This window comes from Nannospalax galili, unplaced genomic scaffold, assembly GCF_000622305.1.
Source record: "Nannospalax galili isolate Female #2095 unplaced genomic scaffold, S.galili_v1.0 scaffold976, whole genome shotgun sequence".
In the NCBI taxonomy this organism is placed as follows: Eukaryota; Metazoa; Chordata; class Mammalia; order Rodentia; family Spalacidae; genus Nannospalax; species Nannospalax galili.
In genome coordinates this window covers 375244-396785 of record NW_008339381.1, presented here as the reverse complement: position 1 = coordinate 396785, position 21542 = coordinate 375244, and the positions used below count along the sequence as shown (strand labels likewise).

Sequence of the window (21542 nt, the reverse complement as noted above, 5' to 3'; positions counted from 1 at the left end):
GTGTGTGTGTGTGGTGTGTGTGTGTGGTGTGTGGTGTGTGTGTGTGTGTGGTGTGGTGTGTGTGGTGTGTGTGTGTGTGTGGTGTGGTGTGTGTGGTGTGTGTGTGTGTGTGTGTGTGTGTGAACATGCTCCTATGACAGGAGTCCTCCTCTGTCCTTCACCGTGTGGATTCTAGTAATCAAATTCAAGCCCTCAGACTTGGAGCCACTGTCTTTCCCTGCTGAGCCGTCTCACATGCCCCAAGTGTGTTACTTTTTAAATATTTTGAAGCTCTACTTCTATTTCTGGTTTCATTCCCTATGCATCACTCTACCTCTGACACCCATTCTAGAATGTTCTTTAGCACAGCATCCAGTTTATTGTTCACTTTGTTGCAATGGAAAACATGGGAAAGCCTTTATCGTCCTATCTTTGGCCATAAACATTACAACAGACATTATCCATAATCTCAAATGAGCCTTTAAGTATGCTTTTTACCCTCCATCAATTTCCCTTGGGCAGAGACTTTACTTAATCTTTGAATTTTACATGACTGAACCTCATTCTGTTTTCTCCTTTGTCTTTTAAACAGTTTGAGGTTTGTGAGTTTTTTTATTTAAACTTAGTTTTAGGGATTTTTATCATATAAAATTTTGTCTCAGGGGAAATATATTAAGAATTATCTGCTAGTAAGTTTTGTTGTTTTCTTGGGAAACTTTCATCTTTTAGAAAATTGGAATTGAGCCTGCCTTTAAACACTTCCCTTCACTGATCTTCTGTCTGAATTTTTTAGGACTAAAGTTCTAAATGTGTATTATTATTGTAGGTACGTATATTTGTATACGCTCAAATCTATCATTTTAAACATTTTTGTGTGTGTGAAGATGTGCGTATATATGTATGTGGGTGCACTAACCTGTGTGCAGGCATGTTGACATGTTGGCAGCTGGAAGCTGACATCAGTATGCCTTTCTCAATCATTGCTCCACATTATTTTTTGAGCAGAGGCTCTCACTGAACTTGTATCTTGTTTTGACTGGGCTAGTTGATCCCCTGGGACCCATCTGTGTCTACTACCAGTGCTGGGATTACAAACATATGCCCAGATTTTACATGGATGCTGGGAATCTGAACTCAGGTCCTCGTGTTTGTGCCACAGGCTCTGTATCCATGGAGTCAACGCCCCAATCCATTTTAACCACGTTTAAGTGGCAATCATACTCACATTGTTGTGCAATCATTACTACCCTTCAACTCCAGAACTTCCCATTACCCCAAGCTAAAGCTCTGCATCCATGCAAAAATAGCTCCCTGTTCCTTCCTCCCTCACTAACCACTGTTCTAGTATACATCTCTATGAATTTGGCCGTTAAGGGTACCTCATTTGCATCCTCACCTAAATCTCCCCAATCACCTTGCCTTCACCACGTTCATAACTGGACACCCTCCCACACCCACACTGCTCTCCCCTGCATGTCTTGTCTCAAAGAATGATACCTGCATCCAGCTTAATATCAGCCGGAAATATGCCTAGTTCAAATCCTTTCCATATACTGAATTTGCCCTCCACCTTCCTCCAGGCTGACATGACTCCTATCAGAATATAATCTATCTCCTCATCCTCCTCATCTCCCTCCTCCAGCCCCTTCCCTGCAGGGAATACCATCTTTCTAACATACAAATCTGACCCTGTTTCTGGCTTTAAACTTCCATGAGCTCTCCACTGCTTTTTGGGTTTGTTTTCATTTGTTTTTGTTTTTGTTTTGTTTTGTTTTGTTTTGTTTTTGAGACGGTCTCCCTGCAGTCTCAGCTGTCCTGGAACTCCCTGTGTAGACCAGGCTGGCCTCAATCTCAGAAAACTGCCTGCCTCTGTCTCCTAAGTACTAGCCCCACTGCTTTTTGACTAGAAACAAAATCCTTCTGAGGGTTTATGAGGCCCTCCATGTCTGTCATCCCCCCCTCCCCGCCCCACCATTTATGACTTCAGCTACCCTACTGGTTGTTGATGCTTTCAAACACACATGTCTGAAATTTCAGCTAGACTGCTGGTTCATCCCGGGATAGGTGTTTTTCTCCCTGGCGTACTAACCCTTCATCCTCTTCAGCCACTTCACATCTTTCTTCTCATCCTTCAGGTCTTGTTAATAATTGAGATCTATTATTAACTGAGGCTGACTGATATATCGACTACTAACACATACTAAACAATTGTCATGGTCAGGTACTGCTTTGAGCTCTTGCATGTATTGAATTTGCCTGATCCTGATTACAGCCTTATAGAGAAACAACTCATATATTCTTGATTCCATAGACAAGAAGCCATCATGCAGCATGCCCAGTTACATGGCCATTGCACAACAGAAACCAGACTCAAATCACACCTGTTTTGAACCACTGATAAGCACTATCCCCATCAGCTGAGATGCCACCTCCTCCAGGATGTCCTCTCTGATTGTTCAACTCTGCATGCATACCTTCCTTTAATCCTATTTACTTCTCTAATCATAAATCTACCAAACTGTGCTATAATTGTGTTTCCATTGCTTGTTAGCCTTACTTATATAATCACCACTTAGAATTGTCAGAATCATTAGAAATTCAATGAGGATAAGGGATCTTATTTATCAGGACCTGGCAAATAGCAGGCCCAAGGTAAATATTTTTAATGAATGAATAAAAGAATGAATAACACTAAGAGCTATAAATGGATTAGAACAAAAATGTCCTTGGAACCACTAAAAAAATAATATAGAAATGCCTAAAAAAATAATTGTTGTTTCTTTCATCATAGAGTGAGGAAATACAGGTTAAATAAAGAAAGTGGGTGGCGGGGATGTGGGAGGGAGGAAACTTTTCAATTGATGTCAAAGAACTGTTTGTAGAAAGCTGGGAAAGCATCCCTGTGATCTTCAACCTTTAAGAAAGATCCAAAGGTTTACTATGGAAATTAAATATTTAAGTTATAGTCAAAGATACATTTGAAAGTTTTTGTTTTATTGTCTTGATTAATAATCTCAATATGAAACATCTCAAATGATTTGTGTTCTAAAGAAGATGAATACATGTTTAACTACCTTTGAGTAAAAAGATTATCAACTTTTGGAAAACGTATTTTTAGGTCCGTTATGACTAACAGGGACGCATTGCTGCTTTGTGTACAACTCTGCTCCAGGCACTGAGACTAGAACAGCCACAAGACCCCCCCTGCCCTGCTCAAGCTGCCACAGCGTTCCTTTTGCGATGTTTGTTTTCTTTGTTTAGGTTCAGGTTAGGGTGGAGGGTGTTACTAAAGCAGAAAGGGATGGGGAGACATGTCTGAAACCTTTTCTTGGAAAACTCAGTATTTCCTTCTATAAAGTCCAGGTGGCCACGACAGACAGATAAATGATCATCACATTGAGAACCCTCATTACTGACTTCTCAGAAATTCCCTGAAGCATCCTCCGTGGGGAAAGCTATCCATCACATTGCACGCTTATCTTTGGTGATGAGCGGGAAAGGCTACAAATTGATGGCATGTAATGGGCTAGAGTGAAATAATGGACTAATCTAAGAAGTTGTCACCAAATACAGAGCAAGAGTGCAGGGCCATCAGGTTTCGAAGCTCGGAAAGAGAATTGGAGTGTGAAGCAAAGCTTGGAGTTCCAGACAATGGGCATTTGCGCGAGGACATGGGGGCCCTGGGAGTAGCAGAGGCAAAGAAGAAAAAGCATGGTCCTCAGCCCCACCTTGAGACCTCATCTAGCAGGCAGTTTCAGCTGCCTCCCCAAACTTGAGTTTTTACTAATTCTAATCCAGATAGGACACATAGAGAAGGAAGAAGATTGGAGGAACTGGTAAACATAAACCTTAAGTATTAATCAGAGGGCGTGGGGGTATGCAGTAGAGGACAGGAATACTGAGACTCAAGTATAAACAACATATAGGTACGAAAATACCATGATGAGGACTGGAGAGAGGGCGCAGCAGTTAAGGGTACTTGCTGCTCTTGCGAGGATCAGAGTTCAGTTCCCAGTGCCCATGTCAGGGAGCGCACAACCATCTGTAACTCCAGCTCCAGTGTATCCAACACCTTCTTCTGGCCTCTGCAGGCACCCAAACACGTGTGCATGTGCTTGTGCGTGCTCACGTGCATGCATGCAAGCGCGCGCGCGCGCACACACACACACACACACACACATCAGTTTTTCAAAAAGAAAGAAAATACCATCACGAAACCCGTGCCTTTGTTAAATAACCTAAAAGGTTCATTTTAACATCACATCTTAAGTATTTGGAAGACCGACCAAATTTGATGGCTTATTCTAAATATAGTTCTATGGTGGGTAGAAATTTGTGTTCAAAGCAACTCTCCTGCAAATGACCGTGGAGACATGGTAATTGCAGACATCCCTGTCATTTTGCTTTTGTGATATTAACATAAGAAGTAGCTCTGATAATTCATGTTCAGTCATTATGATCTTTGTGGCCTGAGTTCAACATTATGCTGAGTGAAAATAATGTGCAAAAATTTCACATAAATACAGTCTGAGCATGGTATTCTTCAATGAAACATGTTCTTCCTAAAATTTCTCTTGGACTTTTTTTCTTTCATTTTCACTCCTTGGTCAATGGTCACAGATTAACTTTTTTTGTGCATTATGACCCACACAGGTGTTTGGAATCAAGGGGGGCCTGAGCCCCCCTCCCCAACGTTGCTTCGCAGCAGGCAAAAAAAAAGACACATTCTGTGCCCCCCTCAATTTCTGTGATGGTGTTCTTTCCTGACTCTAGGAACTGCGACCACTGAGCTGTGAGTACAAGATGGAAAATGTGACCAGGATGGTGGTGTGTGACCTTGGGAACCCCATGGTGGCTGGAACAAATGTAAGAGAAGGCCAGTGGCACTCACTGATTTCTATCTAATTGAATTTTACAGAGGACGCATGGAAAACTCCCCTTTTAGCACTCAGCAACTCAGCAAACAGCAACTAAAACAAATTGGGCAGGAAATTGCCAGCAAGGAGGGATTTAGCATCTTAACCTATGCGAGGAGGTGATACTCACAGCTCAAACACACAGAAAGATGTGTGCTTTTATATGCACTCCCTGTAGACATCACACACGTAGATCTTGTTCACAGCTGGTCAGTGGAGACTTTTTTTAACCTCGGATTTTTTTCCTTTGTTTTCTTTGAATTCTACAACAGATTTTGTTCTTTGACTTCAAACAGATATGCAACATTAATTCTCAAAAAAAAAAACCCTATAAAATAACCTAATTGAAGGGCTGAGGATGTAACTGTGTAGAATACAAAGCCCTGGATTGGATCTTCTGCACTACATAAACCAACTAGGAGTGGTGGTGCAGGCCTGTAATCTCAGGATCAGGAGTTCCAGATTATCCTCAGGCTACATAATGAGTTTGAGGTTAGCCTGGGCTACATGAGACTGTTTTTTGTTTTTGTTTTATTTTTTAAAAAAGCTAATTAAGACAGAATTTGTCAAAGAAAATTTATTTCCAGCATGACTCCCTCCACTGAGTATTATTTTCACAGTATGTTCATGTTAAAATATTGCCTTACTCAAGGTTTTTGATCTTCTTTACTAGGTCTGTATTTGAAAAATTAATAGAGTATAGGAATGGAAAAATAAGATGAACAATGATCTTATAAAAAAAACCATTGTTTTTAATCCCCTTCCATCACCTCTTCAGAACTTTACATGGAGGAGAACTTGTACACAGAAGTTATTTTATCCAATTACAGTTTAAGTGTAGTATAGCTACTCCTAGAATAAACATAATAGTAGCAATTGTCAAGTGATAAGTCATGAAAAAAATTCTAAAACCTGAAAATGTTACATAATTAAATCACAATAAATGAAGCCGACATAGTCTTCAATTTAAAATGAGGTGTTTATGTTCATCAGAGCAATGGTCTGTTTAAAAAATTGTGAAAAGTTATGATTGCCTATGTTTTCAGGAGAGCACCTCCCTTTTAAGGGGAGCTTTGGGGTCACTGTTGTTTACCCCATGCTTCCCTGAGGGCTTCAGGTGCTTGTATTTTGTAGATGCCAAAAAGTCTTCCAGTAAGTAAATCTCTCCATAGTTTCCCTACATACCCGAACATCCGAAACTCTTCCTCAGATAATGCGTACTCCCAATTTATACTTCAAGATATGGTGCTAGAATAATAGTTTTAATTGCATTGATCTGGGGATTTAAAAACTGTGCCAAATAGTAATCTAGTAAACTTACTTCTTGTGTCCAAAAAAAAAAAACCATTTTCATGAAAGTTAAGTTCCTATTACAGATCATTATTAATGGATTGGCTATCTTCCATGTTATAAGTCCAACACTAGGAAATATATAGAGAGAGCACTTTTTAAAAATCTCATCTTAGGGGCTGGAGAGATGGCTCAGTGGTTAAGAACACTGGTTGTTCTTGCAGAAGACCCAGGTTTGAATCCCAGCACCCACATGGCAGCTAACAACTGTCCAAAACTCCAGTCCCAGGGGATCTGACAGCCTCTTCTGTCCTCCGTGGGCATTGCACGACACGAGTGCACTTACCTACATGAAGGCAATACATGCATACACATAAAATAAAAATAATAAATAAAAAATATTTTTTAAAAAAATCTCATCTTATTGCATATCACCTATTTTTCTGAACAAGGAGATTCTAGCCTGGAGCAGTCAAACGTATTATCTGAAGTCACACTAATGAAAAGACAAAACCAGGGTTCCAACCAGGCCTGACCACAAAACCCATGCCCTGTTGGGTCTGCAGCACTGTGGAAAGTGCTGGGAAGAAAACTAATGAACAACAGATGAGATGTTAAAAAGAAGCCACGAAACACAGAATGGAACATTTTCCTATTATAATCCTTTTGTTTAGAGGCTAGCAATCTTTTTACCTAGTTTTCAAGAAAATAAACCTATCCACTCAATTTGTTGTGAAGACATTTACCTACGTGCAAGTAGAAAATAAATTGACATGGCATCAACAATGTTACCATCTGTAGATATGAGCATTCATTCTCCACCCAATATCGAAAGTATTAAATCTAGGCAGTAAAACAAAAACTGCCCGCCAATGTCATTCCTCGAGAAGAATGAGATGGCCGTGTGGTCTGCACTGTGCAAGTGTTTATGTGAAAGGCTATCAATCCACTTTACCAGCAAACAATCCTGAGAAAGCAAGGAAGTAAATTGTTTAGATTCATTTATCTGTGAGGTCCCTAGTAGAAGAAACCTAATAGCTTTCTTATCTTACCCTTTAATGCCATTAAACACATCAGATTTTATTGTATTTGGTTTTGTTATAAAACACTTTGATTTATTGACTTCTTCATTTTGTGTTTTGAAAACGCTCTCTGTCCGTGGAATAGAGTGAAATTCCAGATGGAAATGCAGTCCTAATATTTAAAACACCACAAATAAATAAATCACCAGAAACATTTATCCCAGTCCCAATATATTTTTTAAAAAAACAGTTTCAAGAAACTTTTAATTTTAACTTAAACTATTCAAATCAGTAAATAAAAGTCTGACTTCTCATTTTTAAGCAATAAAAGTAATTTTCACATAGTAGCCATAATGATATAAAATAATATTTTGTCATTAAGATTCATAGCTTGTAAATTTTCTCAAGCAAGAAAATGAAAAAAAGAAAAAAAGGAAAGCCTAAGCTTTTACAGGTCAATGCCAGGGATTTAATGTTTGGAACTAGATAGAACATGTGACTCTTACCAGTATGAAGTTGTCATGTCTTATTCTATCTTGATCTCATGTGAATGGTTCTTTAACAAAGATCAACCTTAAGCAGCCTTCATTACAATCCAGTTAAGACTCCCATGACACACATGTAAACAAGGACACACTCATTCGCTCAACCGTTTTCATTACTCCCCTTCTGGGCACACCAGCGTATGCCTGGTATTAAGCTGAAGTCTGAGAGGTAAGTATGAAAATGCACTACTCTTGTGCAACAAGAAACGTGATATGAGCAATGCTGGAGTTTGCAGGATGGAGAACAGCAAAGTAGACAGATACAGAGGAACACACTTCTGCCTAGTTCAGACTGTGACACCAGCCAGTTCCCTACAGTGCCTGTCTCTTATCCTCTGCCTGAATAGAAGTTCTTCAAGTAGAAAGAACAGCAAGTAAAAATAAAATTCTCCCAAAGAAGAGAGAAGAGAATGTGTAGAAGTCTAATAAAAAAAACTGGCGCATTTGAAATTATGAAGAAATTTCTCAGGACTGGGGCATGAAGGATTGCACGTACTTCGTAAGCAAGCCCCATGTATGTTTAAATACCAGCTCGGTCAAATAAATGTTGACCGAGTGACATGAGATCCTTAAATGAGAGTTTGAAACATGACAATGATGTGACCTAAGAGAAAATGCTAATGCCTATGGGACTAGGGAGATGGCTCAGTAGCTTAAGTGTGCCCTGCACAGGCCTGAGGGCCTAAATTTGGATCCCCGGCACCCACATAAAAAGCCAGTGAATTGGTTCAAGGCTGTAATCCCCAAAACAAGAGCTCTGGGGTTTGTTGGCTCCAGATTCAGTGAGAGACCTTGCCAAATAATAATAATAATAATAATAATAATAATAATAATAATGATGATGATAATGATGAGTGATTTAAAAAGACACCTAGTGTCAACATTTGACCTCCACACATCCAAACACAAGCACCCACACGCACATGTGTGCACACACAAACATGCTAATGCACATAGTCCAAACAAATTCAATACGGGCAGTGAAGTAACAAGGGAGATTTATGATAAATTAATGTAGGTCATTACTGCTTATCCATGTTAACACAAATTTTTGTTCCTGGCTGTAATAGCTGTGGAGACTGATTCTGGAATCTGTCTTACAGGGATTTAAATTCCAGCAGGGCCCTTGATCTCTCTGATCCTCAGATTTTGATTAGATTGTAAAAAGTCAACATAGTGGTCCCTGCATCAGAGTGGTTGTTGGTTTTGTGAGATAAGGCACATAAGGCAGAGTACAGGGCTTCCAAGACTAAGTAATATCATCGTGTATACATGTTTGTTACTGTTTTGGCTTCCTTATTCATAGCATGAGTGGACGTCTTTTTTTCCCTTTTTAAATCAATTTTTAAATTATAAAAATATGAGCAGTTCTTAAAAATAAGGGAGGAGAAAGTAATCCAAACAACCATAGCCACACCTAACAATGAGATACTGTTCTGGGGCATTTCCTTATAGTATACTCCTACTGCTATTAGATAAATATATGGTAATTTTCTATGTATTAACTTTTAAAACCATAACTAAAACATTGTGCACAGAACTTTGTAATCATTGTTCTTTATCATCATTACATTAGAAGCATCATCTATATTGTATGACATCACAGCTGTAATTCCTGCAGTTACACAAGTATCCATCCAACAGGCACATCACAGTTCTCTAAACCTCATCTATTTGTATTGTTTGTAGCTTGTCATAGAGAGGTGTCAGAGGAGGGGATCAAGGCTAGATGGAGAGAGAGGACCAAAACCATGGAGTAAACCGGATCTTCTTGGCACTGCCGCCTCATTGCAGACTTCCCTCTTGGCTCCCAGACTCCCAGAGCAGGAGATAAAAGGATATCATGGTGGCCAGGCATGGTGGTGTACACCTTTAATCCCAGTACTCGGGAGGCAGAGGCAGTGGCTCTCTGCAGGACGGAGGCCAGCCTAGTGGTCTACCTAGTGAGTTCCTGGCCAGCCAGAGGCTGACCCATGGAGACCCTGACTCCCAAACACAAAAACAAAATAAACACACAAAAAAGGATGTTATGGTGATTCAGAATAGGGAGTGGAGGGGTCACTTAAGAACGGTTTTCACACTGTGCATCAGGTTCCTTCTGTGAAGTAACTTTGCCCGTGTTGTCCTTGGTTTTAGTATTCTCTGGGCCTGCGGTTTGCTGTTCCACGGCTTGAGAAAACCAACACGAGCATTAACTTCGATCTCCAAATCAGAAGGTCAGACTTTCAAATGCCTATTTTATTGACAGCACTTGTAAATAAAGAGATTCATGGTAAAATATACACCTTGCTATATAAAAATTTCTTCTGAAATTGGAATCTGGACTCTCACAGCCCGGCTCATGCCTCCCGGTCGCCTCCGCTTTTCCCGTATTCTGCATTGTGAAAACGATGGTAGCCAAGATGGAAGGCGGATTTGGTCTTGGACGCCCTCCCCGCTTTGTTCCCCTCCACTTCCCCTCAGTCCAGGCACAGGATGACTGTACTGGAGTAATAATAAACACGCTCCACCATCTCAATGCCCTCGGCTGGCAGTCAGCCACTCTTTGGAAGGAAAATCTGAAAAATGAAATCTTGCAAGTGAAATCTTGAAGTCTCCTAAGTAATTCAAGAACAAGAGAGTCTCTTGATGGCTTATTCGGCAGCTCTGTGGCAGGATGCAGGTGATATAATACTGTATTTGAAAGCCAGGGCCTTCATTAGCAACAGTAAACTGAGCCCTGCAGGTAGCTGCCTCCCTTTCCTATGGATGACCCTGTTCAAGGATTTGGCTGTGACAGCACCCTCTCCTTGTCTACTCCATTTGCTCCTTTGTGGTCAGAAACCTTGCATGAGTGGGAAGACCCACAGTGAAGAGAGGCATGCAGGCCGGGGTCTCCCAACTGTGAACTTCAACCCATTTTAATGGAATTAAATGGAATGTAACGAATGTCGTGTAACATAATTAATATATAATATAGTACAATAGTCTTGAATATGAAACATTCCTCTTTGAGAAATATGACTGTGCACAGTCAAGATGGTCTGTAAAATACATATCTTTTGTAGCTGACCATTTTAAAAACATAAAAAACCCTGCTATAGACAGCACATACTTCCATGGCTATTTATATCTTGTTCATCATGTTAAACTCATCCTTTAACTATACAAATGACTGCAGAGTTAGTATTTACAACGTGGTTCTCAAACAGTAATGTTAATGTGGTCAATCTCTAAGTTTATCTTAATATCTTGTGAGATGAAGGGCTATTAGAGTGTGATAGGTTTTTTTTAAACCCTAAGTCTGTAAACCAGATTACTTTTTAAATTGCTACATTAATAAAAGGTGTAGGATAAGAATGTAGCAGATTTTAAAAATACACAGCATGTGTCAGAATTCCTCTCCTGGTCCTACCCAAAGCTCTGGGACAGTTTTCTAGGGAGAGTTTAACTTAGCTTCGATATCCTTCTCTCCTCCTAGTTAGAGCTTTCTTGAAGTGTTTTTTTTAGCTTAAGTATTTTCTGGTAAATCTTAAACCTTTTGAAATTCTACCCAGCTTAGCAATGGGGTGCAGATGGAATGCATTCTCCTCTAATAGTTCCTCATTTTATCCAAAGATTTTTAAACCAATTTTTTAAAATATTTTATTTATTTATTTTTATTTTATGTGGATGACTGTATTGCCTGCATGTAGGTAAGTGCACCCGTGTCGTGCAGTGCCGGTGGAGGACAGAACAGGCTCTTGGATCTCCTGGAAGTAGAGTTACAGACAGTTGTTAGCTGCCATGTGGGTTCTGGGATTCGAATCTCAGTCTTCTGTAAGAACAATCAGTGTTCTTATCCGCTGAGCCATCGCTCCAGCCCCAAACCAATTCTTAATATTTAACAAAATATATATTTCCTAAAAGATTCACAAGGAATTGGGGAATTATTTTTTAATTTTTTAAAATCTTAAATGTGGGGGCTGGAGAGATGGCTCAGCTCAATGATTAAGAACACTGGCTGCTCTTGCAGAGGACCTGGGTTCATTTTCTAGCACCAACATGGCAGCCAACAACCATCCCTAACTCCACTTCCAGGGTATCCACCTCCCTCTTCTGGCCTCCATAAGCATTACATGATATGATGCACTTAATATGCAAGCAAAACCCTCACAAAAAATATAAATAAATAAGAAACCTTAAGTGTATCTATCACCACGTTTAAAGTAAGGAAATATCAAAGTAAAGGCTCTCACCACCTTAGACTATAGCCTGAAACTTCACCCTTCACTGTCTGTGTCATTGGCCTTTCACAGGCGTAAATCTTTGAGTCTCTTGAAGAAAGATGTTTCTCCCATAAAAATGCACGGCTTCTGTCTAAGCAGAATGTCTGATACAAAGATTGCAAGCAGATTTCTTGCTCTTTCCTTCTTTTATTGGTTGTAGTAAAGAATAAGAGAAACAGATTGTTGTTTATGAACTGACAAAAGAAGCTAGAAAATGCTCTAACTAGGCATCCCCAAATCTACCCTGGAGACCATCATTTAAGCAATGAATTTATTAATGAAGGACTGAAAACAGGAATGACCACATGGCTTATATCCACCTTCCTCTAAAATAGGTCATAATCATATTCCATTTCTTCTCAAGATGAGTTTTGACATTATTTTGAAAAATAGCAAAATGCAGGAAGAACTGGGATATGCACAAAGCATCAAATCCCCCAAACACACCAGGAAGAAAAGAGTTTGAAGACACTTTAATAACTCAAGTATTAAGGTATTTAGAAGGTATTTATCTGTATGCTTTGCTGGCTAGCTCCAAAAATGTAAACAGTTCAGAGGTTAGCAAGATGGCTTGGAGGTTAAGAACACTGGCTGCTCTTGCAGAAGACTCAGGTTCAGTTCTTAGCACCTACATGGTGGATAACAACCACCCGTAACTCCAGTTCCAGTGGATTTGATGCCTTCTTCTGGGCTCTGTGGGCATTGCATACACATGGCACACTTTCATGCATGCAGGCAAAACACTTATACACATAAAATAAAAATAAATATATCAAAACCATTTAAAAACAGAATTCGCATAGGTGACTTTGCATTCAATTTAAATGTATTAAAAACAAAAACAAATTTAACCAAACACTCTGCAGACTATATTCTTATATGTATCGCCAAGGCCCACACTGAATGCCCTTTCCTACAAATAAAAGAGAAATTGACTTCATGCATTAATATGTTTAAAATATTTCCTGTTAACAAATAATGGTCTCCCCAGGCCTTTGCTCTGCCTGATGGATGCACTCTCCTTCCTACAGAGCAGGCCTCAGATTGCAGGTCCCACACACAGACGGTCTTTGTGAGCATCTTTAAAGTTGCTTTCTCAGCAACAGTGAAATGAACATTATAGTGTCTTTACTGGCTTTCCACAGAAAAGACAGAAAAAATGCTAGGAAATAGAAAACAGGAAAATGGTATTGGACTACTAAAGTGAAAAATGCATTTATCCTTCCTGCACGACATGGGATGCGGGAAATTCATCATTCTTTATACAGAATTAAATTGGAGGAATGGTGTAAATAGCCCAGGATCCCTGCTGATGATGAATTGTTTGTTTGTATGCAGCCATGGTATTAATGGGGGAGATCTCCTTCCAGGAAAGATGTCAAGGAAGCATCTAAGTCATATATCAAACCTGGTTCCTTCCTTACCAGGAGGCTTTGTCAACACTGTCAGTGTACAGTAGAGAGTGTCCCACCATTGGCATGCTGTGAAGGCACCATTCTGACCAAGCAACTGGGGGGCCTTCACTGAGTCAGGCATTGCACTTGCTGAATTTCAAAACACCTTCCTGAGAGACACCAGGCCTGAGAGATGGTTCGGTAGTAGCACTTGATACCAAGACCGATGACCTGAATTCAATTCCCCAAGACCTACATGGTGGAAGGAGAAAACCAGCTCCCACAAGTTGTCCTCAGACCTCCATACATACACTGTCTCACACACACACACACACACACACACACACACATACACACTCACTCACACACGCACACACACACACACACAAATATAATAAAAGAATCAAAACATCTTCTTACAGCCTCAAATTAGACTCAAGTTCAAAGATAATTTCAGTGTTTAACATCACTTAAATTTTTAGGGTGCTGTGTGAACTAAAAATTGTTTTATCTGAACTACTTGCAAACAACATAAAACAAAATGAAATATCTTCAACAGAGCTTTTTCATAATTCCAAATTCCAGTGCTACAAAGGGGTAGGGAGCTGGAAAGGAGACAAAATGTCAATCAGTACAGCAATCATATTTACGCTTCTAAACTAAAGAATTGTTCATTTTGTATACTTTATAGACACTAATAAGAATTGATTTTTTTATAAAAAAGAATTCACGAGAACAACTACAGTGACACATATGTATGAAAGTGCCGTGATGAAACTCGTTATTTTACATGCTAGGAACCACAAAACGAATTACTCATATCAAATTTGGGAAGAAAGTCTGCAGCGAGTATAATTAATGATTTCTCAGTGGTCATTTTTTTTAATGTTTCCTTAGATAATAAAAGAATTTTTCCCAGATGTCATAATAGTAAAATGATATGGCCTGGAAACTGGGGTTCAGACTTTGGTGAGGAAGTCCTTGTAAGCTCCATTACCAGTTTAGTCGGGGGCAGTCCACCTCCAGAGATAAGCCAGACATCCGCCAATTAACATCTTTTAGTGTGCTTGCAGTTGAAGTTGCCTTATCCGTATATATAGTCAAGGCTTTTCAAAAGCTTCAAAAGCACCGTGGGAACAATGCTGTGCCCCCCTGCTTGGAAAGCACTGTTTTATGGCCTCCTTTCCAGAGCCCACACTGGTATGAAACTGCCCCTTTACCATCTCCACAGTGAGAGCTTATCCACTGGACCCGAGCAAGACAGTAACCTCAGAGCAGATTTTCTCTTCTTACAAGCGTGAGCATGGCCATTACTGAGTTTATTGAAATCGGCCTTTGGATGACTCTGATGAAGCATAGAGGGTGCTGAATGTGGGTGGCAGCATCATCCAAGGCCCACGTACTGCTTGAGCCTCTTGGGGTTACATTTTATTTTCCTTATACTCTCGACTATTCGGCATGCACATTTTTTTAAAAAGTGGAGTTTTGTGTCTCATTATAGTTACATGAGGGGAAAACATAGCAAACTTTAAATTTTGTTCTATTTTCAAAGAGATAATATTAAACCCACACCATCTACCTTAAGATTCTCGATGTATCTCATAAGCATCTATGTCACCTGAATTCCCTGCTTATGAAATGCCCAGCTTTCTCATGTCTTGCCTCTTCTTACTTTAGCAGGGCTTCGAGTCCTCTCCTTGTTCCTTGCCCCAGACAGCCCATGAGTGCAACAACTATACACACTTACATTAATATTAATGTAAGAAATAAACCCTAGTTGGGCATGGTGGCACACACCTTTAATCCTAGCACTCAGAAGGCCAAGGCACAAGGCCAGCCTGGTCTACATAGGAAGTTCCTGGCCAGCTGGGGCTACAGGAAACCCTGTCTCAAAACAAAAACAAAACAAAACAAAAATGAGAAAGAAAAAGAAACAAACCCCAAGGAAGATAAAAATTGCTGCCAAAACAATGTATGGTATGACACAGTGCAGAGCTAAAAGCAGATGCTGTCTCAGTTATGTGCTCTTCTGGCTTGTTCATGCCAGGTCTCCTGTTTATTAGCATGGAAAATCAGGAGTTGACTGTGCTGTCATTTCCCATTTGAAGGGCACTAAACACGATGCTCAAAGAAATGAAAGAATTTGTCTGAGGTAGAAGCTGGAAAACAAACTCGGTTCAATGTCCTTTGGGTTTATCCATTGAAACTAAAACATGTTAGCATCTCTCCATCTCTGTTGTAGTTCCGAAGGGAAAGTTGATTTGTTTCTACAGACTCTAAAAGCTCTTAGCATTTCCCTGTACAAATAGTGAAGATGTTGTAAAATAAATGTACAGTTGTTTTCCAACTGATAAAGTTGGCAGTGTGCATTGCTCTTGTGATATGCAGGATGTTTTTCATGATCATGAGACAGTATACTGAAGTCATGTTTTCATTGTGTTTTAGTTCCAACAAGGACAATCCAGACAGCAATTTTGTGAGTCTGCAGATCAACATCACTGCTGTAGCCCAAGTAGAAATAAGAGGGTGAGTAGTACGTCATTGGGGGTCTAGCTTCCTGGATGGAAAGAGTTAGGATGAAACACTAAACAAAACTATACATGTTATTCCTAATTAATTAGAAATCACAATTCAGTTTGGTTATTGATTTTCATTCTTCTCTACTCATCATTAGCCTTCTATCAGCAAGCAAAATAAACCTGTGCAATAATTAAATCTAAGATATCAAAACAAGAGGTTACTTAATTACCCAAACTGATAGTTCAGTAACCAAGCTAGTAATATCAGTTGCTAAGAAACTAAGATAGATAACTGTGATTGCCCAAAAGAAAACCAATCTCACTTTTACTCTAATTATTTTAACAGAATGGCCATTTAATTTCATCCTACCTCATTTTGAATTTAATAAACAGCTAACATGGATATGAGGGTCAGTGGTTCTACATTCTGAATCCTTGTTCCTCTGTCTCTTCTGTTCTTTGAGGAAGGTCTCAGTAACAAATCACTAGAGGGACAGGAGAAAGGTGATCAATGAAAGCCTTGGAAGGACTACCAGTTGAAAAATCCTTGCCTAAGGGGAAAGGAAATCAGAAACGGACAGCCTAAATTCTTGTCTTATACAAATATGCATTTCATTGATTTTATTCTTATTATTCTGCTTTCTTCTGACTTCACTAAATCAATGACTTAACTAAAAAAAAATGTTAACTGATATTTTCAACCAAATTACCCCTGGGCCCCAGAATCCTGCTTGCCTTCCTTTTCCACAGGTCCTGGCTGGATCACCCTCCTCCAGGATGATAGCAGTGGATCTCTGAATACAGAGCCACTATCCCCATGGGCCCACCATTGATGCTTTTCCTGGAACCCTGCCCTGCTGTCTGGGAACACCGAGCCTCCCCCTAGTGGACTGGAAGTTAATAAGAATGTCTGACATTTATTGAGGTGCTCTATGTGTTATCCCATTTTACTGTATGTTGATATCCTCAGTGTAGAGACCAGGGGATTGTGGCCCAAAGACTTGAAGGGCTGGAAAACACAGAGCTAAAATGTAAATACAGGTGACCTGTCTCCAGAACTCAAACCCAGAACTGGTCATGTTATCCCACCTATAAGACAGAGTCTTTTGAACCTTATCTACATAAGACTTTATTTATATATGCTTCTGTGGTTTTCTAATCACATGAATGCTTTCCAGATTTGCCCATTTTAAACACATGTGTTTATAGTCCAATCATTTTAATTACACAGCAGTACTATGTTATAAACTTATGCTGTAATCCATCCGTTCTACTCAATGAATATTTGAAGCATTTTCTCTTTTTCATTTTGATAACTTTTTTCATACACATTTTCTGGTGCACATGTGAAAGAATGTGTAGCGAGGAACACATTAAGAACACATTAAGAAGGGGATTTCAAGGTCAGAGAACACATGCATTTAACTCTACTAAATAATACCAAATCCTACTCCCACAAAAACTGGGTGAAAGTCTCCACTGACCCACATTACCAACTAACTCTCAGGATGGTCCAGTTTTAATTCTAAGCATTTTGACAGATAAATAGCATATAACTGAAGATTTAACTTATAGTTCCTTAATTTTAAGTGAATTTGAGATAGTTTTTATATGATTATCAATAGTTGTTTTTCCTATTTGTGAAAATTTGTGTTAATTTTTGCACACATGTCTACTAAAAGATTGGTTTTTTTTCCTACTAGTACATAGGAATTCATTTAAATATTTTTTTTAAAACATTATTTATTTTAGGTGTGTGTGTGTGTGTGTGTGTGTGTGTGTGTGTGTGTGTACGCATGTACATATTTTGAGGTCAGAAGGCAATTTGTAAGGATCAGTTCTCTCTTTCCACCATGTGGGACCCAGGGATCAAACTTGGATCACCAAGTTTGTTTTAAAAGTCAGATTTGAGATATAAATTGCATGAAGTAAAATCCACAGCTCTAGGAGTCCAGTTTGAAGAGTTGGGATACCACAAGAACATTCAAGATACTGATTCCTTTGGGCTCCCTTGTAGTCAGCCCTTCTCCCTTTCCCAGGGACTGGCATCCTTGGTCTATCTTCTGTCACCGTATTTTTGCCTTTTTCCAGAATGTCATATAGTGAGCTCCTTCAGAATAAGTCTGACTTTTCCAATTAGTGTAACAAATTTGAGAAATAGCTATGTGCCTGCATACATCAGAAGCCTGTTCCCTTTTACCGCTGAAAAGTATCCCATTGTATGGACACCCAGTGAATGATTCATTCACCATTTGGTGACCATGTAGGTTGTCTCCCGTTTGGACCAGTTAAGAATAAAGATGTGCTGGCATTTTGTTTTGGAGGACATTTGTTTTCACAAATGCACCTTATGGAACTACTGAATTGTGTGAGAAGTGAATGTTTCTAAGAGATTGCCCAGCTGTTTTGCAGAAAGGCGGTACCACACCCACTGTGGATTCCCACTAGGACTGCAGGAGGTCCCAATCACCCCCATCCTTGGCAGCACATGCTTTATGTGTTTTTAAATAACTACTCATTCTATTATAGCAAGTATGTTTTAACTTCCATTTCCTTAATGAGTAGTTATACAGTGCACCTTTTCCACGCTTACCTGTCACCGATATCTCTTTTGCGGTGACGTATCTCTTTCCACCTTTTATCTATTCATTCAGTCTGTCTTATGACTGAGTTGCAAAAATAGAAAAATCCCTTATCAGCTACCTGGCCCTGAAAGATTTTCTCCCAGTCTGTGGTATGTGACTCTGTATTTTCTTAGCAATGTTGTTCAAGGAATGAAAGTCTAATATTTTGATGAGATTAAACAGATTTTTTTTAATGGTTTGAGCTCTTTGTATCCTACCTGCATAATACTTACCTCTCCAAAGTCATAAAACATTCTCTCCTTTGTTTTATATTTGAAGTTTTATAGTTTTAGGTTTTATGTTTAGGCCTACAATTACTTTGAAGTTTGAAGTCTATTTTTGTGTCTTACGTGAGGTAAGAGCTGAGGTACATTTTGGCTCAGGAACATCCATTTCTTCCTGTGCTGTTTGTTGAAAAGCCCATTGTTATGCCCTGTAAATTACTTTGGCACCTTGTTGCAGATAATTTCCTCAAGTGGGAGGATCTAGTTCTGGGTTTCTGACTCATGCACAGTAAGTTTTGAGGTAGAGGAATATATTCTCGTATTTTGGAAAGCTTATAATTTTAGTGACTTTTCTGTTGATTTCTTGGGATTTTTCACACACTTATGTTGCCCGTAAATTAAGAGTTTTCCCTCTTTCCAATCTGCATGTGGGGAAGTTTGTCCATCTACAAAGCTAAGGGTCCCACAAAAGACCACTGCCCTAGTTCATTTTTATTATCAACTTGATACAATTTAGGATCTCCTGGGAAGAGGGAACCTCTCTGAAGAATTTCCTCTACCAAATTGATCTGTGGCCATGTCTGTGAGAGACTGATTGATGGTTGATGTAGGAGGGTCCAGCCCACTGTGGGCAGCACCATTCCTTGGCAGGTGGGAATGGACTGTGTACAAAAGCCAGCTGAAAGCGAGCCAGTGAGCAAGCCAGTAGGCAGTATTTCTCCATAGTGTCTGCTTGAGCTCCTGCCCTGATGACCCTTGATAATGACTGATACCTGGAAGTGTAAGATGAGATAACCTCTTTCCTCTCTAAGTTGTTTTTGGTCAGAATGTTTTATCGCAACAGTAGGGAGCAAATTAGGACAACCACCATCATTTCTAATAGCAGCTGCTTCCAGATCTCATTGAAAGTTGTCATACTTACAGTGAGAGTTTATTTCAGGGGAAAAATCAGATTAAGATCATCCAAAGAGAGAAGCATGTAAGGAGGAAACTGGACAAGTGCCACACACAGGTTTCACATTGTCCTCGTCTGTCCTTTCTCTTACTTCTCGGTACTGAGTCAACGTCTCATTAGAGCCTGGCTAAAACAAACAAAATGAAAAGAAGACATTTAAAAAATATCTCCAAGGCTATTGAGGAGAGAACTGACTCATCTTAAGAATCCTATCACATCCATATTAAGCTATGCAAATCTTGTGAGCTGTACTTCTCCGTAGTTCTACCTGTCATCAGGAAAGGTCCAGCAATGTTGGCTTCTGACCATTTAGCAGGAAAACTAGAACTCCAGCATGATGTTTTCCTTTCCCTGGCAGTCTGCTCTTAAACTTGCAGTCTATGAGTGTAAGGACTATATCAATAAAGCAAAATCTAGGACACACACTCTAAGCAACACTAAGCATTTTCTCAGGACAATGAATCACACAAAAGGGGAAAAAAAAGTCCAGGATATCTGGTTGTTGACTATAGTCTTCTCAACAACTTCCAATGGATGGCCCAACAGCTCTTCTTCCAGAGTTCTATGGTCACCCCATCTACTGCTGATTCCCTATGCAAAGATAGAAAGAACTCAGCCCCCAAAACTTCACATGTAGAAATAATAACAACAGAGAAAATTTTATATTTATACAACAAAGTTCATTTTCAAACCACTGAGTAACTGGAATAGGTTTCAGAACTACCTGCTATCACTGGGGTGGAAGGACCAGCTTCCAAGTGCACTGGCACTTTTTTTTTTTTTAATGTGTATGTGTGTTCCTCCTTGTCTGTATATGCACTGCATGTGTGCAATGCCTGTGGAGGCCAGAAGAGGGCACCGGATCTCCTGGAGCTGGAGTTACAGGCAGTTAAGCGCTACCCAGTGTGGGTTTTAGGAACTGAATCCAGGTCCTCTAGGAGAGTAGCAAGTGCTGTCAATCGCTGAGACAGCTCTCCAGCCTCAGCCCCGGCACCTGCTCTTTTTATGCCTGTGGGATTTATCTAGACTTCTATGACTCCACCCTTCAGCAGGCGGGCTACACCTGCTACAATGTGTGCTGAACTTTGCTCTCCTGCTCTCCATGTCCCCAACCTCATCCTCCCTTGCCCTCCTCCTGCTTGAGGGCTTGTGTTAATACTTAGGTTTCTCCCACTCTGCTGCACCTGGGAAGGAAGTCCTGACTTCACAGGTGCCTGAGTACTTCTGCCCCTCTCTGGACTCAGACCTCTGAGCTGCCTCTGAGTTCTTGCTGCTGTGCTTCTTAGGGCCAGGATCATCCTCTTGACTGTCATTTTTCTGGGGGACAAAGAGGAGGATGGCTGCTCTGCTAGACCTCCCAGTCAGATTTTTGTTTCTTTTCATCTTTGTGTTGTGCTTTCTGTGGGTTTTCCATCTTCAGATTCTCAGGTCACTCTATGAAGAGGTGCTGGCCCCTCAGCCCTTCTCTTAGAGTGCTCTAATCTCTTCGTTATTGATTCCCAAGGAGTCTCGTACTTAAACATGAGCCATTTGGAGAGTTTTTCCCCTTACTCGTGGTCCTGTGATCTTACAGCACAGGGAACATCATCCTGTGGATTTCCCAGTCTTCTTATCTCTCACAAGATCAGTGTTGACAATTTCCCCATATTGTGAGGACACACAGATGATGTCCCCTTCAGTCAGCTCATAAGGAAGCACTTCTAGAAAGATCCAGGTGTCGTCCTTGTGTTCTGCCTGTCATGATACCTTTTCCATCACCCGGGTTTGAACCTCTCCCTCATTCAACTTCTGAATCAGCTCTACCTCAGTTGAAGAGTTCATATTTGT

At 40.0% G+C, this 21542-nt stretch overlaps 1 protein-coding gene across 1 annotated transcript in view; it reads left to right on the top strand.

Moving 5' to 3' along the window:
- The window catches only part of Itga8 (integrin subunit alpha 8), a 215974-nt gene that overhangs the window by 133666 nt on the left and 60766 nt on the right, over positions 1-21542 (top strand). The window contains exons 21-23 of the mRNA XM_008833886.3: positions 4753-4845; positions 9889-9968; positions 15839-15919. Coding sequence (XP_008832108.1) covers positions 4753-4845; positions 9889-9968; positions 15839-15919 — 254 coding nt within the window. The remainder of the gene's footprint in view (positions 1-4752; positions 4846-9888; positions 9969-15838; positions 15920-21542) is intronic.